At 34.2% G+C, this 22008-nt stretch overlaps 2 protein-coding genes and 1 non-coding gene across 4 annotated transcripts; 1 reads left to right on the top strand and 2 right to left on the bottom strand.

Moving 5' to 3' along the window:
• The first annotated feature begins 590 nt into the window (after nt 1–590).
• On the top strand, nt 591–8874 carry LOC115952752. Its single transcript, XM_031069988.1, has 4 exons — nt 591–766; nt 1005–2700; nt 3222–4273; nt 8556–8874. Exons 2-4 carry the CDS (start codon nt 1201–1203, stop codon nt 8662–8664), a joined length of 2661 nt encoding a protein of 886 aa, XP_030925848.1. The 5' UTR covers nt 591–766; nt 1005–1200; the 3' UTR covers nt 8665–8874.
• A 2473-nt stretch (nt 8875–11347) lies between these two features.
• Nucleotides 11348–11436, bottom strand: TRNAY-GUA. Its single transcript is given in 2 exon segments — nt 11348–11383; nt 11400–11436. It is a non-coding gene; the product is annotated as a tRNA-Tyr (tRNA).
• Nucleotides 11437–12707: 1271 nt separating this feature from the next.
• Nucleotides 12708–16153, bottom strand: LOC115953068 (CBL-interacting protein kinase 2-like). Of its 2 annotated transcripts, none has more exons than XM_031070546.1 (2): nt 15937–16153; nt 12708–14789 (listed from the first exon to the last, which is right to left on the bottom strand). In XM_031070546.1, the coding sequence occupies exon 2, from the start codon at nt 14450–14452 to the stop codon at nt 13034–13036; it is 1419 nt and encodes a 472-aa protein (XP_030926406.1). In that variant the 5' UTR covers nt 14453–14789; nt 15937–16153; the 3' UTR covers nt 12708–13033. The 2 variants fall into 2 exon arrangements, with proteins under 2 accessions (XP_030926406.1, XP_030926407.1); XM_031070547.1 differs by having other exon boundaries at nt 12708–14822.
• Nucleotides 16154–22008: the final 5855 nt, after the last annotated feature.

Here is a 22008-nt window from a genome sequence, read left to right on the forward strand (position 1 = left end):
GTTATATATTTTGTTAGAAAAATGCTAAAATCGTAATAGACTTTACTATGAAAATATTTATTTATTTATTTTTTTGATGGGATGAAAATATTTACTTATTTGACAATAAATGTGATCAATGTCACGCCAATAACAAGTTTTGAGAAAAATATATATTTTTTTATCGTAAAACATTAAAACCCATTGCATCACTCATTGGCTCAAAAATCAACAAAGAATGAGATCCCCAATATCCCCATATATAGCAAAAACCATAAACACACCAAATTTATGTAAGTTTTTTTCACCCCCAACCCTTTTAAACAACAAAACTAACAACCCAAACAACATCAAATCTTCTGGCTATGCTAGCTCATTGCTACACAACCTTCCCCAACCCCCTTTTTGTTACAAACATAAACATCAGTTTTTTACCTTTCTGTCAAATTCAAATCCCCCCCCCCCCCCCCCCCCCCCCCCCCAAAAAAAAAAAAAACCATCAAATCAAAAAAATTCACCACATCCACCAAATCAAGACCCGGTCATCCACAACCCGGTCCGAACCGCCCTCGGTTCAGTTCTTGCTTATATAATTTGTTTTCACTGCCTTCCCTCAATTTTCTTCTTCATCTCTCTCTCTCTCTTCTCTCTCTCTTATCTTTTCATGTTCACAATTTCTTCGCTTGTAAAAAAAAGAACCAAACCCCAAAAAAAAAACCCCGAAAAATCGCCGAATTGGCTCTCGAAATTTCGGCTCCCATTGCGTTTCGCTATGGTCTCCTAATCTGTAAGTCTCTCTCTCTCTCCATAAAACGCCGACAATCGCAGCTCAACAACGACGCCGTTTTATCAATTTCATTTCCCATTGTTCTTTTAAAAAAAAAAAAATGTTTTCGAAACCCTAAATTGATTAATGTTTGTTTCAATTTCTGTTTGTTTGAGCTAATTGTAGCTCCGATTAATTTGAGAAAAACCACTAATGCTATATATAATGTGTGTTTCGTGAATGATTTTGGTGTTTTTAGGGTTCTTGAGGTTTCGGGACGTGTTAATAAATCCCGTAATTTTGATTTGTGCGAGAAATTTGAGCTAGGGTTTGGTCGGTGTTTGATTTTGGGGGAAAACTGAAAAAGTTAGATTGGGGAGGGGATTATTGATTGGTTGGTATTTATTGTTAGGGTTTGATTCGAGACGGGGAAGATAGGTGTGGGGTAGAGGATAATGTGTATACTCTGTGTGATTCAGAAGTGGTCTCGCCGGGTTGCCACGATGCTGCCTTGGTTAGTTATTCCACTCATAGGTCTATGGGCTCTATCTCAGCTTTTACCACCTGCATTTCGGTTTGAGATTACGTCGCCGAGGCTTGCCTGTGTGTTTGTATTGTTGGTTACGCTGTTTTGGTATGAGATTTTGATGCCCCAGCTGTCAGCTTGGCGGGTACGAAGGAATGCCCGGTTAAGGGAGAGGAAGAGGTTTGAAGCGATAGAATTGCAGAAGCTGAGGAAAACGGCAACAAGGAGGTGCAGGAACTGCTTGACTCCGTATAGGGATCAGAATCCTGGTGGGGGTCGGTTTATGTGTTCGTATTGTGGGCATATATCGAAGAGGCCGGTTTTGGACTTGCCTGTACCGCCTGGTATGGGAAATAGTGGTATTATTAAGGATTTGGTTGGAAAAGGTGGGAAGATATTGAATGGTAAGGCCTGGTCGGAGAATGGGTGGATGTGTGGTCAGGATTGGTTGGAGAATGGGAATTGGGGTGGTGGGTCTGTTTCGGGAAAGTCTAGTTATTGGATGATGAATGGGAATGGTGTATTTGGAGGTGATGAGAATTGTTTGGCGGAGAAGTCTTACTCTGGAGTTGTTATTTTTGGGTGGAAGCTGCTGACTTCTTTTTTCTTTAGCATTAGGTGGCTTTGGAGAAAGATTTTTAGGATTAGTTCATCGGAAGATAGTTTGAATGATGCTGAGCATGGTATATTGGCTAAGAAGGGTGAAAATGGGGTTAGCTATAACGAAAGTAAAGGAGAGAAAGCACGCAGAAAAGCTGAAGAAAAGAGACAAGCTAGGTTAGAGAGGGAACTTTTGGAGGAGGAGGAGCGAAAGCAGAGGGAGGAGGTTGCAAGATTGGTGGAGGAACGTAGAAGAATAAGGGATGAGAAAATAGAGGCTGAAAAGGATCATGGCAAAACATCGCCACCTGTCCGGGAGAAAGATAGTAAGAAGGAAGCAGAAAAGAAGCGTCAGGAAAGAAGGAAAGACAAAGACAAAGACAAAGGGTCTAGTAAGAGCAATTCTGATGCAGAAGAGCTGGAAAAGAGAGCTGGTAAGGAGAGTGAGCGAAAGCGGGAATTGGACAAGAAGTTTGAGATTGATCGTCGGGAACATCAGAAATCTGGGATGGAAAATGTGAAAGGCCAGAGCATGGAAACTGGACATGGGATGAAAAATATTTCTGCCAACAGTTTTATCCGGGGAAATTCTGGGACTCGGTATCTGGATCGTATGAGGGGTACATTTTTGTCTTCTTCTAAAGCATTCACTGGTGGTAATCTTTTTGGAAAGGGTGCTAATACTCCTGCTACATTTACAAAAGAATATAAGTCTAACAGTTCTGTAGATCATGTTCATACTTTTCCTCATAAAAGAGATTCATTTCCACCTGATCGTGTAGCTGGGAAACTAAGTACAAATGGAGATGATAAGAACATCTGTCGTCCTGTAAGTTGCCTTTTCTGCATTTACTTTAACCTGTCACAGTTTTAACATGTTCTCCAGGTGCCTTAGGATGGGAATATGTACTTATTTTAGATGATAAAGATATTTTGAAGTTTTTTTTTTTCTCTATCATGCCATGCTTGTTCTCTGTAGCCCATCATTCTTTTGCAAGATTTTTTTTTATGTACTTATTTATGTGATTTCAATAGTATTATGTTTACCTATTTTTATTGAATGACATGTAAGGTTGCTTCTTTGAATTTGGACATGAAATATAACTGCCAGCTTTAGCACTACTTTTAGATATGATACATCTTTCTAATTGGTTAAGTCTTCTTTCTTCATCAAAATTTATCCTCTCCCTTCCCCCTTTAACTAGAGAAAGAAAGAAAAAAAGTTAGTCTATAGAATTAAGCAGTTAGTTGCAACTTGCAACATTTGAGTTTTCTTGTCAAGCATGATAATCTCAGATGCATTATTTATTAGAAGAAACGCTCTTAAAATGCTGAGTTGCTAACCTGCAGGTGCTCTTAGAACCACAACCTAGGCCAACACTTAAAAAATCATGGCAACAATTATTTACCCGTTCATCATCTGTTGCTCCATCATCAAATCCAAGTGTCATAAGCAGACCAAATACAAAGTTCCAAACAGAAGTTCAAAGCCCACAGTTATCCAGTCAAGCATTATTGGCACGACCATATGATAATCCAATAAACTTTGGGCTGCCATCACCATTTACACTGTCTACTTATCCATATGATTCCACAATCACTAGTTTAGGTTTTCCACGTGCCATTGATCCAACCTTCCCTCGCATTGGAGAAGGGCCTCGTGAATTTATATGCGAAGAGCCGGAGCATTTTGAAGACCCATGTTATGAGCCTGATCCGATAGCCTTGATTGGGCCTGTTTCTGAGTCACTTAATAATTTTCAGAATGATCGGCATTGCTCTGCAACAGACAAGGGATTTGAAAAGCCTCATGGTTTAAAGAATCTATCTGCTTTGTCTGAAGTCAACAAGCCTTCTCCTATTGAGTCCCCAATGTCACGAGAAAAGCATAATAATTCTAATTGGTTTCCAAGTACCCCTAAGGCCCATGATAGGCATAGTTTTGCTGTGGATGATGCTATTCCAAATGAGACAGGAACATGGCAAATGTGGAATTCTTCTCCTCTTGGTCAGGATGGTTTAGGTTTAGTAGGTGGGAATGCAAGCTGGCTTTTACCCCCAGAACGGAACAGATCAAACAAGGAAGATTTTGTGCATCCTTCTTCTCAGAAAAATATGGCTTCACTGTTTACAAATGAGGACCATGTCCTTTCTGGCACTCATTCTCCACACAATATTTTTCTTGGTAATGGACAGAATGGTGTGCCATTCAGCCCTGTTACTAGTTCGAGTGATAATGAGCCCTGGTTACATTCTGGAGGTTTTTTTCCACCATTGTCAGGAAGTGGAAATCATTTTGCTCCCAAGGCTCAAGAAGAAACCCAGAATGATTTGGTGTATGGCAGTCCTGGCTCTGGAGCTAATAATCCATTTGAGCCGTCTCCTGCCAATTGTTGGTCCAAGTAAGCGCACTACTCTCTTATCCTTTCTCCAAATTTTTTTTATGGCTCATGTTGTTGAGATGTTAGGAGATTGATAATTGATTAGAGTCACAAGTCTTTTTGTTCCCTTTTTGATAATGTGAGCTATGAAGATTGTGATCGTCAGTGACAATAATAATGATGATTTATGCATATCCTTATTGAGTTAACACAGTTTACCATAAAAATCTTCCCTAGAAAAGCGAAGTAGAAGAAAGTGTTGTTTGCATTTTTTATTGGGCATGTTATTCTTTAGATATCATCAGAATTGCCCATCAATTATGTACGAGATCCCCCAAACAGTCTCAGCTACACATAAATGTGGGCACGCACCTGACCCTGGGCTTCTTCCTGACTTCTCCATAAGCTAGGAAGTCAGAACTAATAAAGTCCATTCAAGTGTGTACCCATTCTTTGTGAGTATTAGTGATTTTGTAGAAACCATATTAGCGTGAGCATGAAAATTGACTTTTGCTTCTTTTTTCTAAGTGTCCTACTTGGGGCACAACAAAAATTCACAACGTACCCAAATTAGCCTACCACCTCATACATGGGTCATTTAAAAAAAAAAAAAATTGCAGATTGTGATGGGCGCATATGTGAGGTGGAAGGCTAATTCGGGAATGTTGTGAAGTTTTGTCGTGTCCCTAGCTTTATCGTTTTTGTAAAAAAAATCTTGCCCTGGAATCTTGATTTAGAAGTCATCAACCTTGGTCATTGTTTAATTATGATAATATTTACCTTTATTTTTTTATCATTTAATTGAAGAAGGCTCCTAGATTAATATTCTAGTTGTTAGGAATTCTTGACTGTGAACCTAGGAAGTTGTCAAGCACTGCAGTTTCTGTCAAATAAGACGGTTACCTGATTTGATACCCTCTCTCTCTCTCTCTCTCTCTCTACACATTGATCTCTTTTTGATTAAAAAAATTAAACTTGTTCTAGAAGGATATTAATAGTAAGAGTCGATACATTTAAACTTGTTTTTGATTTCCTACAATCTGTTCATTCTTCTCTTTGATTTGTTTGTAATTGTTTCAAGTACAATTTGTTCTCCATTGTTAACATGATGTACTTTTATTCAATAAACTTTCTATTACCTATCAAAAAAAAAAGAATGGAGGAAATTTTTGGATGAATAAAGCATGAATTAACTGGAAGTCTTTCTTAATCAAAAAATGATTTAGCTGGAAGTGTCTTCTTGTAAGAATTGTTTGTTGATGTGGTTATCTGTGCTAGCTAGTTATTCTTGATTTCTTAGTGTGTTATGACCTTGTTTAACCCAATTTACTAATTATCTGGGAAGGATACTACACTAGCATTTGTCAACTGCGTATTGTGATTGTGACATTGTATAATGTGAATAGACGTGAAAGGTTAAACAGAACAGGAAAAAGCTGGTAATTTAATTTGTTGGGGAACGAAGCCCCTAAATGAATAAATGATGGCTTCAAGCTGTAAAACCTTTAGTCCAAGGTCGTTCAGAATCAGTTAAACACTGGCTTAGCTAATATTGTATTAATATTTCTTGCTCATACTGTGATAACTAGTGGCAAACCAAAATATTTTTTTGAAACTAAGGCTAGACACCTAGGCCTTCATAGTTTTGCCATTGCCTTTGGAGTGAGACATGCACAGTGAACCTTTTATAATGGAGCAGCCACAGAGAACAGAGAAAGAAACTTTTTGGGTTTTGGATTTTGATTCAATCTTTTAAACAAATTCTAGATGTTTGGACGGGGAATTTCTCTTATACTCTGCCCATTTTTTTAATTAAATCATTGCTTAATAATCTGTACTTGGTGCTTCACACATAACAGTTGTGGGAATTGGCTAGGATCATTTTTGGCCTTCTTTGATTTTGTTTATCCTAATAGTTGATGGAGCAAAACTTTGGAACAGTTTCTTGAGTTATCTAATTAAATTCAAGGCTAAAATACAAAACTGGCCTTCTAAGTTTCACCAAAATTCATTTCAGTCCTTTAACTTTACATTCGGTCAGTTCAGTCCTCTAAGTTTCAAAGATGTTCAATTAAGTCCTTCAGTTTGATTTCGTCAAATCACTGTTAGTTTCATTTAAAAAAAAAAATTTGTTAATTTCTCCATTTAAAAAATCCATAAAAATTAAATTAGCATAAAAATTATATTTTGAAGAAACAAAAGTTTTAAAAATAGAACTTCAGGGCCCGTTTGGTATGTGTGTTTAAACAACAGTTTTCAGTTTTTTTAGAAATACGTATGGGTGAAAAAGTGTGAAAATGCATGTAATGTTGTTTAAAAACTGAAAACATGGGTTTAAAATGATGTACCAAACAGCCCCTCGATCTCTCTTTTTCTCCTCTCTCTTCTCTTTCTATAATTTGAATCTCTCACACTCTCGCTCTCGGCCGGACCCAAGGAGCTCCTTTCCAAGCTTTGTTCATGGCCGACCACCAAGCTCAGCCGCTCGCCGCTTCTCACCGGTCACTGTCCAACTATCGTTGCTTGGTGGTAGTCATCTTGCTCTTAGCTCAGTTCGACTAGGCCAATCTCCTTCTCTCTATGTTTTCTCGTCAAACCCTCATCGGAATTCCAACCCACTGCTGGGCTGTTGTGTTTATTTGGTTTTAGAGTCTTAGATTTTTTTTCTCCAATCTAATCAGGGTCTCCTTGGATTCTTTCTCTCTGATTTGATTTGGGATTTCAAGTTCAGTTTTTAGTCAAATCTGTTCTTATTTTTGATTTTGTTTGTAAAAACCAGATGAACCCCAAAATTGAAAAACCCAGAAAAATTGATTCATTGTTGAATAAATAGCGACTTTGTAAATTGTATGTGATATTGATAATTGACGTTGGATCCTTTTGTTCGAGTTTGTTATGCTTTGTTCTGAATTTGTGTATTGAAATTTTGTATTTTGATGCCATTTTTGGTTGTAAACAATGTAAAGAATTTTTTTGTTGTTTGTGTGCTGGGTTTGTTGTGTTTCTGGGATTTCTTCATTTTGTTTTATAATTAAATTAGTTTTTTGCATTTTTTTAATAATTAAAAATCTGAAAGAAAAAATGCACTTTAACGGTAGAGCATTAACGGAAGTTAGTGGAAGACCTGAATTGAAAACTTTTGAAACTTAGAGGACTGAAATGAATTTTGGTAAAACTTAGAGGGTCAGTTTTACATTTTAGTCTAAATTCAACTATGTGACTGTAGCCACATGTTTGAATTTAATTGGGGAACCTCTTAAGGTACAATATCTAAGGAATTGTACCTAAGTTTTGCCTTGTTAATGTACCTTTTAAATGATACTAACTCTCTTGTTGTTTGAGTCTTGTGCATTTACATAAAATCAAAAATATTGATAAACAAGTTAGTCATTTGACGGTGGATCTATCTGAGGATTTGATCGTTTTATTTCAATTATTTTTTAGTAAGCAGTTGTTGTGTGCATTTTCATGTGGATTCCATATCTTTGAGGCTTGATAAATGAGAGATGATAATGAATCCGAGACAGCTTCCTGTTCCAAATAAGAATTTTCACCAAATGACCAACTCCTTTTAATGGAATTTTTGTAGCTGCTACACTCGTAGCCAAAACTTTGGTCAGCCCAAGCATGCCTGATTCAAGACTTGATATGAATACTATTTCTATTACTCCGAGCTTTGTTTTGTGGTTGTGCAGTGGAGTTCTTAAGTTCTTCCTAATGTAAATCCATTTTATCTATCCAATTATTAATATGAAAATTATTCTTTAGAATTAAAAAAAAAAAAAAATGGAAGCCGTGTTTATCCTGATATTTTGTCCCACATTAGTGTAGCATTGTTCATTTATGTAACAATGCATTTGTAATAACAAAAAGGCATTAAATGGGATGAATGTGTAATGGCATTCAAGCGTGAATTTGCTTTAATAAATATTTGCAACATGGTTTATCTCATGAAATGAGATCAATCTTCTGATGGAATCCAGGGGTTGATAAGTAATGGAAGGTGTCTCCTTAAATATTTAAGCTTGCAAATATGTCCTTGGAGATTTTAGGCTTGATGTTTGTGTTGATGTTGAATGTGATTATAGATTGTTTTCTTTGAATGGGTTGTCTTTCTTTCTAAAATTTCTAGGGAATTATAGCTTGATCTTATCCCTTTTATTTAATGCTTGGTTCAGTTTATTCTGATCATTTGGTCTAATATATGTTCTTCTTAATGAAAACTTTTCTTGGTAAAAATATTTTTGTTTTGAATTCATCATTGGTAATCTAATTCTTGTTTTGGTTCTGTTCTTATTGGCAGAAAGGAATGGGCCGTGCAGGGTTCAGGGGAAGGTGTTGGAACGGCCACTGTTACAAGGCCCCATATTGGGGGTCTATTTCCTAACAAAGATGTACAGTCACTTTGGTGATTCAATTGAAAACAGTGACAGAGTAATGAGGGACTTAAATACACCTGTTCTCTAGAGGCATATAGCCTCTTTTGGAGGAGAGATTAGAATACTGGACGCATTGTATCTTCCTCATCTTCTTTATAAGGGAGATTGATGTTTACTTACATTAGCATCGATAGGAATACACGTGGCATGCATGCATTTGTGCGAAAGGTAACAGGTTTTATACGTTTCTGATCTACTAGGTTCTTTTTTTCTTTTTTAATATGCTGGGGGAGGGGGTCTCTTGGTGGATGTCTAACCATAATATAATAGTATAGGGCACACTTCTGTTCATTATGTAGTTTATCTGCAACCTATTTTTTTGAGTTAGGTAGCCATCAGTCCCTGGAGACCCACCCTCCCCCCCAAACAAAAAAAAAAAAAAATTGGAGTATTCTAAAGAATTGATCTGCAATTTTAGTCACCACTAGAATTTTGGAGGGTTGGGATATTTTTGCTGATTATCCCGACTCCCAATTATTGAGATGCCTTGTGAGATGATGTTTTTGTGCTTGATCCGCCGTGTGGTTTGACTCCTCATTTTGGTGCCTCTTCTCTTCCTTTAGCAGTCTAGTTGGCTGGCTGAGCAAAATGACATGTAGTGAGCGACTCTTGGTTTTACTCACCAATTCTCGAACATACTGGTGGTTAATTTGAGCCCCAAGGGCTGATGCTTTTAGCTCAAAGTTGATGACAGAGCAAACCTTGTATGTGAAACTTACCATTCTGGGTTTTTGTCTTGCTGTTAAAAGGTATTAGATATTTGTGGGACTAAACAATTCGCAGGCAAGGAATATTAGTATCAGTTCTAGCAGTTGATGTGCATAGTAATATTCAAGCGTAATCCAAATCGACGTGCGCTGGAACCTTTTAGTTTCCAATTTATATAAAATGCCATTTGAATCGCATATATAAAATGCAGGGGGCAGCTCAACCATTAGGCTCCGTTTGGTTGGGGGTGGAAAAGTGAGGAATAGAAATTAAAACTAATAGTTCGCTAGATTCATAAGGTGGTGATTCAGGTCCATGATGGTTCAATATAAGTCTAGCAAACTATTAGGTTGAATTAAAACTAATAGTTTTCCTCCCATTTAGAATACTCTAATTTTCTCCCATTTTTTTGCATGGATAGAAGCCGTGGCAAATAAAAAATCTCAAGGTTAAATAAAAATCTCATTGAAAATCCACTGCCCAGGATCCTAGACACGGTCAGCGACGTCTACCATAAACACCGCATTGTTTTCTAGAGGTTTTGAAACCCAGCGATCTGAAGTCAGCGTAAAAGATCATCTCTGATCTTTCCGGTGATGTAAACTTCGTTGGATTGTTGGTTTGGGGATGACGATAAAACGCAAATCTATATGTTTCTCACCTTTTTTGGTTTAAGTTGTCAATAAAGCAGCCATGGAAGCTTACTCTATTCCTTCACTTTCACATTTGAATCACACTTAATAATATCCAATTCAGAAGGTCCATGTTCCTGGCATTTTATTACCCAATTCATCTTTCTCATTCAGCAACAAAAAAAAAAAATTCAAGATTTTAACACCATAAACCCACCAGCCCTGGAAACTCACAATCAAGGTGATAAATTTGATTTCAAATAAAAAAAAAACCAATCTATGACCTAGACAAGAGGAAGCCAAACGCAACAAAATAAATGAATGATGGGTAATGATGTGGTAGTGTGGTGGAACCGTGGGAGGCTTGGGTCTCGAGGTTGAGGGTGATAGTTGTCCGGAGTGGCTTGGGCATGTTGTAGTGTATGAGTGAGTGTATCCCATTCCCATGGTTCATGTTTTGGATTTGGCAAATGCGAGTTCATCCCTCAATAACCTCCCCAATAAAACCTCTTCAATTGAAATCTCCCGTATTAACAACATGGGATCAACATTTTGAAAAAGGCTTATTCATGGTGGGTTTTCCACGGAGGTTGCTGAAAGGTTTATAGTCAGGAAAGATAAGTCTTGTGTGATAAAAATAAGTTACGTGTGCGATGTGGGCTTTATTTGACCTTTAGATTTTTTTATTTGCCACATCTTCCATCTGTGTAAAAATCGAAGGGAACTAGAAAATTTTTAATAGAAGGAAAAGTTAGATCCTATGTAATGATGATATTAAATGTATAAATTATTTGATTTTGAATTGATAAATGAGATGGTAGAACATGATGTGATAAAAAATTTTATTTATTTTTTATTGGGTACATATATATATATATATATATATATACACACACACACGTAGATTCTCTTTTCTTTTTTAAAAGACATTAATATGACATCTTTTGTTGGCTTTATTGAAGCTTTTGTCAGACGCATCTTCTCATAACATCTCATCTTTTCATATATTATCATGGCTTGTGGCTTTTCAGACGCATTTTGAATATTGTAATAATTTTGGCCGTTGTGCAGGCTAGACAAATAGGGGAATCAAAATCTTCCACAGAATCCGAAGTATATAAATATATATATATATAAAATAAGCAGTAATCCTAAAAAAATTGGTGCCAAAATATTTCATTTTAATAGATTCGAACCACCATTGAAATGAAATTGACAACTTTGACAATAGGTCAAGCTTTTTTTACCAACAAAACAAAGCACATAGTAATGAAATTGTTTCATAAGATTAAAAATAAAACAAAAAAAAGGAGATATCCGACCTGCCGGATTCGAACCAGCGACCTAAGGATGTCTGTTAGAGACCAACTACAGTCCTCCGCTCTACCAACTGAGCTAAGGTCGGATTTCGATAAAACCCAACAACTCTTGACATCTTCTACCTTCTATTTTATTGTTATGTTGTCGTGGGTCCCACACAACACAGCCAAAACCTCAGTCCCTTCGTTTTTTATCTTTCACCAAAGGGTCCAAGACAATGTAACCCATGTTGAACGGTTGAAGTTACAAAAAGACAAAATACATTGTTTTCTTCTAGTATTTTTATCTTTTTACTTTTGTTTGGTTTCTTTTAATAAATTTGTTATAGGTAAAGTTTAGTTACAAAGTTGATTGTTTTTACTCAATATTTTTTTATTGGAAGTAAATTTTGACAAATCTATTATTGGATTATATCTTCTTCTTATACACTCTATATTTGCAAAATTTCTAGAAAATTAAAGATCAATAGTTATGTCATCAATAAATTGTTTAAATTGTAAATTTTTGTAATTTAAAATTATGTATAAAATATAAACTTATAGATCATATAGTAAATAATATCTGATTGACACAAAATTTGATATATGTATTAAGAGTGTAAAAAATATGCAATTCAACGGTTAAATTTTTAAAATATGTAATAATTTTTATTTTATTGAGTAATATTGTAGCCTTAAGCTGCAACCAATTTTATAACTAAACTTTATCAATTTTTTATTATCTTAAAAATTCTGAGTTGTTAGAAAATTTGGATCATTAACTTCATAAGCTTGATTTTTTAGAAGAACATAAATTTAATCACTTTAATCGTTAATCTGATACTATCTTTTATTCTTTATAATAAAAAAACATTTATTTTGTGCACTTCTTTGAATGTTGGATGTATGGATATGACAAGTGGTTGCTACCTTTTGAGGACTTCTTCTTATCCACCTCCTTTTTTTGGGGTTTATTGCAAATTTCTAGGCTTCAGTGCTTGTAATATTCAACAAAGTCTCTGTGATAATTTAAAATTACTTAGAAAGAGAATAATTATTTCATAGGTCTTCTCATAATTTACGATCATGCTATGAGAGGAATGATGCATATACTGGATGTAAAATATACCTTATTGTTGAACATTGGAATTGTTGGTTTCCGGGTTTCCCAATTTAAGCTGAAAAGTAAATTGCAATGCTTGAAACTATGATAGATGGCCACTGCTTCATGAGGCACAATCTTTAATCGATTGTGCTACCCCACGGGGATCATGAGATGTGGTCTCCAAACAATTGTGCTTCTTTATGGGGACACAATGCTTGAGAATACTTAGAATCATCATTTCAATTACACATAATAAGTGCAAATTTTGCTCCATGATAAACCAAAAGATTATTGGAAAAGGTAAATAATTACACTTCCTGCAAATTGCTTCCAACATACCACTTGTGCTGCTGACGCTGCTTCTGCTACAATAGCAGTATGTGGAGTAAGTTGCTACACAAAATACAAAAACAAAGGGCTTGTGAAATTGCAAGCAGCCATAAAACAAACAGCAAATTAGATGCCTTGTTCTGGAATTACCTTCTTTTCTTTTGCTGTAATTAATGTTTTTAGTCACAATGACAAACTAACAACAGAAGATTAAGAATCTAACAAGTTTAAGACACAAATTAAAATTAATCCATTATATACACCCACTTCTATGAATCCAGAGGAGATACAGCTAGCGGCAAAAGAACATTGGCAGGTTGTTGATCTACTTCTTCTTGTTGCTGCTGTGGCTGCGTCTGCTGCTGCTGCTGCTCTCCTTGCCAGGTCCAAACAATGTCCTTGAGTGCTGGTCTTATGTCCTGTTTCAACATTTTTTTGTACTCCAGCGTATCTCCACTCGACTTTTTCATCTCCACCATATGGAAATGTGGGGTGATCTCAAAGATCTCGGCATCAATTCCCAAGAGCCCTTTCCTTCCAGCCTTAGACCCCTCCATTTTCAACAATCCTACATCTTTCTTTTTCACTTTCAGTCTCAATCGCTTGGCAATCTCTTCCAGCTTAGATAATATGATTGAGGAAGGTTTGTTGGATGTGAATCGCACTTCTTTCTTCTGTTCAGTCTCCTCAAACAAACCAGACAAATCAAAGCCTGCCGACAGAGAGATGATATCAAATGCATTCAAATTAGAAGGCTTTGCCAATTCTTGCTTTGACTCGGTGCTGGAACTGCTACTCTCATTTGGTCCAAAAACTGCATCAACATCTATAGGGGTAGGTTCTTTCACTTCTGATTGAATAATTCGGGGTTTGGGTTGTAACCCCCTTCGAAACCAAGAATTATCCATTATCTTGGCAATGGATATCCTTGTATTTGGGTTTGGATCCAAGATCTTCGACAACAACCTTCTCACCTCGGGGCCAAACCAGTTAGGGAATTTAAAGTCACCCTTACCAATCTTCCTATACATTTCCATCAGATTTGAATCATGGAATGGAAGATAACCAGCCAACAGAACATATAAAATCACCCCACATGACCAAATATCAGCTTTGGATCCATCATAGCCTTTTCTGTTAATTACTTCTGGAGCAACATATGCAGGAGTCCCACAGGTTGTATGGAGCAACCCATCTTGATGCTTAGATTCCGCAAGGGCACTCAATCCAAAATCTGAAACTTTTAGATTTCCATTCTCATCCAACAGTAGGTTTTCTGGCTTCAAATCTCGATGACACACACCTCGACTGTGGCAATAATCAACAGCACTGATCAGTTGTTGGAAATATCTTCTAGCAGCATCCTCCTTGAGCTTTCCTTTGGCTACCTTGCTGAAAAGCTCACCACCCTTGGCATACTCCATAACAAAGTAAATCTTAGTTTTGCTGGCCATAACCTCATAAAGCTCCACCACGTTTGGATGTTTGATCATACTCATGCTAGAAATTTCCCGCTTAATCTGTTCAACCATCCCAACCTTCAAGATTTTCTCTTTATCGATTACCTTAATGGCCGCACTCATGCCAGTTTTAAGGTTCCTTGCATGGTAAACCTTGGCAAAGGTACCTTGGCCCAATTGTCTCCCTAATTCATACCGTTGCATCAATACAGTCACTTTGTCTTCCATGCCAAGTACCGATTGAGCGCAATAAAACTTACTTCGCCTGCTGGCACAATATCTTTGATATAGGTATTTATAAGATAATAACTTATTTCAACAAAATAAAAGCTCAACCATCTTCACAGACATCATGTTCTGAAATGAAATACTCTCTTAAATTTCTAGCTGCACAGGGAGTTCGAGCACAGAATTGTAATGAGCAGTAAGTTAAACACCCAATCTCATCAAAGATAAATGAATGCAGCCCTAATGGAGTGACAATCTCATAATCCTCAGAGAGAGAATTCTCATCTTTCAAGCACATCTTTCAGCATTCCCTAGTTTTTGTGACAACCTAAGAATCCTGAAGAAATGAAGAAGATTATGTGTCCAACCTCTGGTAGAACAGTGGAGAAGTAAAACAGCAATTATTAATAGATTCAGTTCAACAGCAAATGTATGATATCTTCACCCGAAAAAGGAAGAAAAAAGTTACTATTTAATCAACAAGAATCAATCATATAGACTACGAATCCACAAATGACCATAAATTTAAAAGGGAAAATGCAAAATTGAATGATACACATAAAAATTTTCCATAAATCTCCAGATATTTTCCTCTTTTTTTTTTGGGGGGGGGGGGGGGGGGGGTGTAATATTTTCCAAGAAACCAGGAATTCTTGATGTGCAGCACACACTCTCTATAGAATTGCAAAGCCATTCAAGATTAAAGAAGTCTTACATTTCATACTCTACAATGATATTGAGACACTATTGTAGCAAAAAGATTTACTAGCAAGCCAACAAACACAATGAATGAATAAATGGATGATTAAACGCCTCATTACCAGAGAAATCTTATAACCAATAGATTAAAGTTGGACGATAATTTATTAAAAGGGAAACCAGAGGTCATAAAGAACCAAACATGTAACACACGCAACTAGTCAATCAGTTTTATGACAAGAAAAACAAAAATTGAGAAAGTTGAAGATCTAATCAATAAGATAGATAGCCTCATACTCCATAAACAGAGAAATACTGAATCAAAACCATGTTCTGTGGTTTATGTTAAAAAACAAAAAACACAATTGGCTCCACAGTTCTCACAGCAACCAAACTATACTAAAGGGGGGAAAAACTTCATGAAACATACAGAGTCAATAAATTTTTATTTTTATTTTTATCGTTCTTCAACTCCAAAACACAATATTATGTCATTCAGCTTTGCAAATCAGACTTCACTACCATCAAATCCAAGAACTTAAATCCAAATCTCTAAAATTTACCTTCTACTAGGTTCAATCTTCAGCGAAAATTTTAGCATTAAAAAAAAAAAAACGAAAACGAAAACCACAGCCAAAACTCAATCTAATCAAACCCACAAAACCAAACCAAACAAAACCCACTTCGCCATTGTAACCAGTAAACAAAAACAAAACGAAGTGAACCCAACAAAAAAAAAAAAAAAAAACAAAAAACAAAAAAACAAAACTTTCAGATCTCATTACCTGCAGAAACGAGTGAGCCACAATGAAAGATATCGAGAGGCTTTGTACAGACTACAGAATGAAAATGCGCTTTGCTTGTTTGTGTGAGCGAGAGAGACTCGGAGAGAGAGAGAGAGAGAGAGAGTTTTGGAGTTTGAAGTGTTTGTAGAGAAACACAGACAGTATTGTTGGAATTGTAGAAAGAATAACTGAGGCGCTTCATTTTATAGTCTGACAGAAGTCTCGCGATAATATAATACATATTTGATTTGTTTACGTTATTCCTAAGTTTATGTATGCAAATATATCACCTCTGCCTATTTAGTATTTACGCTACGTTGTTTCATAGTTTGGTTTTGTATACCCTATATTTGGTTTTTTTTTTTTTTTTTTTTGGCACATATATTTGATTTTCCCCCCTTATTTTTAAAAATTATAGTTCAGTTGATTATAAAAACTTTTGGAAAAAAAAAGAAGAAGAATTGTTGTTGTTTATAAGTTATAACATTACAATTTTCATGTAAAAGAAAGGTATATATATTAGATTTTATTAAGTCACTATAATTTGAGTAAAAGTTAGCGTTTTTACTTTGTTATGATATATATTTAAAATTTTAATAATGTGTAACAAAATAAAATTCACTTTTTTCAAATGGGTAGATAAGATTATAGAAACTCCATAGCGAAGTTACCTTAATCATAGACGAGAAGATCTTAATTTTAAGACATGATCTTTTGGGTTAAATCCTCTCTCTCTCTAGTTCTTTTAACTTTGAACATATTTTGACTCATAATGTATCAATGCTTTACTTGAATAAAATCTTTGCTATTTTACCTTAAAAATTCCTAATACTTTAGACCATATAATTAGAAGAAAATGTCATTTTGTTTAAGCACTTCAATTATTTTTTTGTTTCATTTAATGGGTTGACATTATATAGCAAAAATATGTAATTGTAGAAGACATGAAGGGAATATTCTAGATTCGAATCATTTAGTTTGGAAATAATTAGAAAGGGGAAAAAAAGATTACTTTTAAGGCAATCAAATGATTTCTTTTTGAAATTCTAATATAATAATTAGTGTAGACTAATATAATAATTAGTTTAATGTCTAAACTAATACATATATGCCAAATTGCCAAAAATAATTTAGTGCTAAAAATCATAAAATTTTAGGAGACTCAACCCCCTAATTAGGTCATTGAGGTGTCATTTCATTTGTAAGAAGAGGCAAATTAGCCTTCACTAGTAATCAACTAATCAGTACATTTTATAATAAATATTTCCAAATACTTCCAATTTGTATTAGATGGCAAGGTTGCTCACCTAACAATCACATAATTTGCCTACCTAAACTACAACCCATTATGAAATTAGCAAATTGTATTTCTCTTTTCCCCTCTCTCTCTCTTTCTCTCTCTTCTATTTTTTTTTTTTTGGTAAAACTCTCTTCTATTTTCTTTTTCATTAATAAAATCTTCTTCTTCTTTTCTGGTAAGTGAAACATATACCTCTAACTTTCAATTTTTGTCCTTATTTAATTTGATTGATATTGGAGGGCCCTATGAAGTTTCGTTCTTCAACAGCCACTCATAACAAACATTCTTCAAGGGACAAACAAATAAGGAAAAGACACAAAGAAAAGAGAGGATTATTATATATAAGTACGGCAGGTTCAACCTTCCTCGGTGACTGTTGCTGAAGTTTGTGACTGACAAGCTTCAACTGCATTTTGGAAACCATACACGTGTGTCCAATGATTTCTGATGACGCCACGCAAGCTGACATTTCCTTCTTTTTCTTCTGCGGTGGTCGCTATTCCATAAATTCAGTGGGAACCACAGATTATCAGGATGTCCTTTTACCATTGGAAGAGTTTGGTGCCGACTTGCGCCACGATTTGTACGTGTGGTGAATTGAGGTTGATAGAAGGGTGATAGTGAGTTTATGGAGAGACAGTCTTCCATCAACTATAATTCATCCATATGACGAGTTGTAACATAAATTGTGGCATCATAACTATTCTTTACCATCATAGATTCTAATTATATCTTTCACATTCAAAATGTTACCAATTTTAGTGGGTGAATTGTGTCACAAATTATGCTATAAGTTGTAGCACCAGAATTACTCTTTACCATCATAGATTCTAATGATATATTTCACATTCAAAATACTACCAATTTTAGTATAAACAGTACCAAACTACTAGTAATACCATTAAGGAAACCATTAAAAATAGTGGACCGTAATTAAAGCACACATTAATCATTTATTTTTGAAAGTATTTTATGAGAAAATGAAATAATTATAATAAAAAATTTAGACTATAACAGGGTCGAGTATTAAAAACTTAATATTTATTCATTTAGTTTTATTCAAAATATTGAGGTCATCACCAAATTAAATTATATTTTCAAGTTTCATCTATTTTCTTATCGAACAAATTCGATTTTCTACACTGGCTACTTTTTTTCAAGAGTAGGAAAATTTGAACTTTAAATGTCTTTTTTCGAAATATTATGAGATGCCAACCGGTTGAGTTATAAGATTTATACACAAGTTACTTGATTAACTCATAATTTCCCAATATAAAGTAAACATCATGACTAAAATTTCTCAACCCTTCACAAATTTATGTAAATTAATATAAAAAATTATATATTATTTTTATTCTAAAGTGAGCTACTTATACTATCAATAAATACAAATAATAACTTAATATCTTCACATCAAAAAAAAAAAAAAATCTTATAAACTTATTTACAAACTTATAAAATCTAATATTAAGTCATAGATTTCTAATTGAACTAATGGTTAAATAAATGACATTAAATGCTAATTGATTTACACATTATTCACTTAATTAATAGTAGTTTTGTTTTTCTCTCCTTACTCATTGTTTAAAACCTTTTACATATATATTCTTTTTTGGGTCGAATGACTTTACAAATGTATTTACAATACTCTTTTACCCTCCATCTTCTTCTATCAGACTACCACTACTACTCTCTCTTTCCTTGTATATGTCAGCCATACCTTCTTAGTTTTCATTTTTCTTTCTAAGTCTTTGTTCCTCCTCTCTATTCTCTTGCGCCACTTTTTAGATTGGAACTATTATCTCCCCCACCCTACTTTTATATATATATATATATATATATATATATCTATGTAGTTTCATCTGGAGCTTCTTTTTTCTTTTTTCTTTTTTTTCCGCTAATTTGACGCCCATAACTCTTGAAACTCAAAAGAAGAAAAAAATGGAAGAGAAAATTTGAAAACAACCTTTGAATCAGAAAAGTGATAAAGGAAAAATGAATTACAGCGAATAAAGAGAAAGAAAAAGAGAGACAAGAAGTAATTAATAAGGAGAGAGTTCATAAGGATGTTATTAATTAGGTAAGTATTTAATGATGATATGAAAAAATTTTGTTTTCTTTTTAACCATTTGATCTTTTGGAAATCTATGGCTTAAAAAAAGTATAATTCTTGTAAAGTCACATCAGATATAATTTGAACCAATCGAGTCTCATATTTTCAAGTTTATTTATGATCACATTATTTTTACTTATTTATTTTTATCTTAGTTCGTTTAATAGTTGACTCAAAACTTAGACTTAACCTTAGCTAGTTCGCTAAATAAACAATTTCTTCCTGGGTTAAGAGTTAAGACATCAATAATAAAACTTTTTTTTTTCCAAGAAAAAAAAAAACACGTTTTCGGTTTTCAATCTTCAAATTACAAGAATCTTTCTGTTATATTCTTTTATCCTTTTTGGCTTTCATTCCGTTTGAGACTTTGAATTTTATAATTAGTAATACATTGAATCATATCTCCATTAAAATAATAATAGAAGGTTCAGAAGGGGCCACCATTTGCCCAAGTATGCAAAACCCCACTTTGATTAAAAAATAAACTGAACTTAGTCCTCTTTCCCAGAAAATGTTTAAGCAATTTGGAAGAGAAAGGTCCACCATATAATGATGGTTTTAGCTCTTTTAAAAACCCATTATTATTATGTTCACCTAATTCTATTTGTATATTCACAACTTGTGTAAATGTCTAAGGTAAAGACACGGTCAAGAACTTCCCCCTTATCAAACTTTTGGAAACGATGCAGGAACATGTATTCATAAGTTGGCTGGAATTATTATTTGTGTCTGTACAAAACTCAGACCATTTTGGACATGTTTGAACATTGTGGCTAGCGTGTAGCTTACCAAAAACAATGTGACATGTGAATGTACGGATTGATTCTTGGCTTCTTGCACAGTTGCACCGTTCCTTTTGGTTATACATGAAAGTTTCTCAATGTTTTCACTAGAATGTAATAATTTTACACAAATATATGCCAAGTATAATAATAGTACACATTCTCCTTAGTCGATCCAGATTTTTTTTTTTTTTTTTGGGAGGTTAGAATTTCAACATTTTAAATAATTTTCTCAAATTTACTGTGCGGTACTATCTATTCATGAACACAAATGGCCCACTGGTAATAACTAGTAAGAATAATTTTTAAATAATTTTAAACAATGAGGAGATCAATCTCTAGATTAAACAAGAACTTCTTCAAAAAATGCTTGATTGATATGGAAGGTAAATTGGAAAGAAGATAATAAAATAAGGAAAATGCTAAAATTATATAAACTTTGTTGTAAAATACTTAAAAACCAACGTAGCAATAAATATATTTGGTGCCACATCATAATATTATAAAAAGATAAATGCTAAAACCATCATATATTCTACTATAAAAGTTTACAAACTTCCGGTAACCAAACTAATGATACTCTTTTTCATTGGCTTATCCCTTATAAGGTAGAAAGAAGAAGACTGTCTTTCCAATGTGGGACAAGCAAAAATTGCCTAGGTAAAACATGAGTTTCCTTGAAGCAAAAAATGCTCCCACATTTATTTTTTGTGGAGAAATGCTAGGAATGGTACAAATTTTACTATATAAATTTTACAAACTATGTCAACTTATAAACACAACACAAAAAATTAATTATTATTTTGTTGATGCAACACTAATCATTTTTATTGTCACATACAATAAAGCCGTGTAATTCAATGACATTGCTAGCTCTCCTTTATTAGATGAACCCGGGATTCAAATCATGTTTCTCCTATTGTAACTATCGAATTTAAAAATTAAAAAAAAAAAAATCATTATCAATTTAGTTTGTAAGATTTTCGTAGTAACATCGATAGAACTTTTAGCATTTACCTTTATTGTGTGTTTTAAAAGTTGACACATCAATTTGTAAAACCTCTATTGTCAAGTTAAGAATATAACCCACATATCTACAGTAAAATTTATAATAGTTATAACATCATTTGTTTTGTTCTTTATTTAAAATTTGATACATAAATTGTATCGTTTATGTAATAAAAAGGTCAGAATGGGTTAAAAATTTCATTATCTCAAGAAATCCACGCGGTGGTACCGTTAGCACACCTTTATTTTGGCTGATCTCATGGAGAGGAAACTGTAAACCATTCATTTTTTTTAATGACTATTGTCACCACATATAATTATACGTAGCTTTCTGAAGGAGGTAGATAGCAAATCCTTCGTATATACCCCAAAACCCAAAGAATAGTCTTTATCCATTGCAATCTGCATGTGCTGTGTGCAAGATAATATATGCTCCGACTAAAATTAAGACGTACACGTTTATTTGTACAACCGAAACTTGGGTGATTTCCAAAATTGTGTGCTCGAAAATTGAATGAGGTGCATATGTGTACTAGTACTACTACTACCTACCAAAAATTATTGAATGTGTTAATTGTTTTTGTATTTTTTTCCCCTTTTTTTTTCTGGGCAAATTTATTTCCATATTCAATTAATTGTATTTGGTTTAAATTTTATTTTTGAAACGTATTCAACCAGAGTTGAACTTGTCATTTCAGCCACCACCAAGTATTTTGGGGTTAAGGTACCATTACATCCAAAGACTATTATTAGTTAGGTCATACTCACTTATCATGATATTTGTCATGGTATGTGACATGGAAGAAGTGAATATGTTACAACAATATCTAGAAAGATCGAGCACCATTGATATATATTATGTCATAGCT

This window comes from Quercus lobata, chromosome 7 (assembly GCF_001633185.2).
Source record: "Quercus lobata isolate SW786 chromosome 7, ValleyOak3.0 Primary Assembly, whole genome shotgun sequence".
Lineage (NCBI taxonomy): Eukaryota > Viridiplantae > Streptophyta > Magnoliopsida > Fagales > Fagaceae > Quercus > Quercus lobata.

What these genes read in the sequence shown, in the direction of transcription:
- LOC115952752 (XM_031069988.1), top strand. Translation starts at nt 1,201, where the DNA reads ATGTGTATACTCTGTGTGATTCAGAAGTGGTCTCGCCGGGTTGCCACG. An exon ending in ATAAGAACATCTGTCGTCCT is followed by an intron (nt 2,701 to 3,221) that starts GTAAGTTGCCTT and finishes GCTAACCTGCAG; the next exon opens with GTGCTCTTAGAACCACAACC. An exon ending in CCTGCCAATTGTTGGTCCAA is followed by an intron (nt 4,274 to 8,555) that starts GTAAGCGCACTA and finishes TCTTATTGGCAG; the next exon opens with AAAGGAATGGGCCGTGCAGG.
- LOC115953068 (XM_031070546.1), bottom strand. Translation starts at nt 14,452, where the DNA reads ATGGAAGACAAAGTGACTGTATTGATGCAACGGTATGAATTAGGGAGA.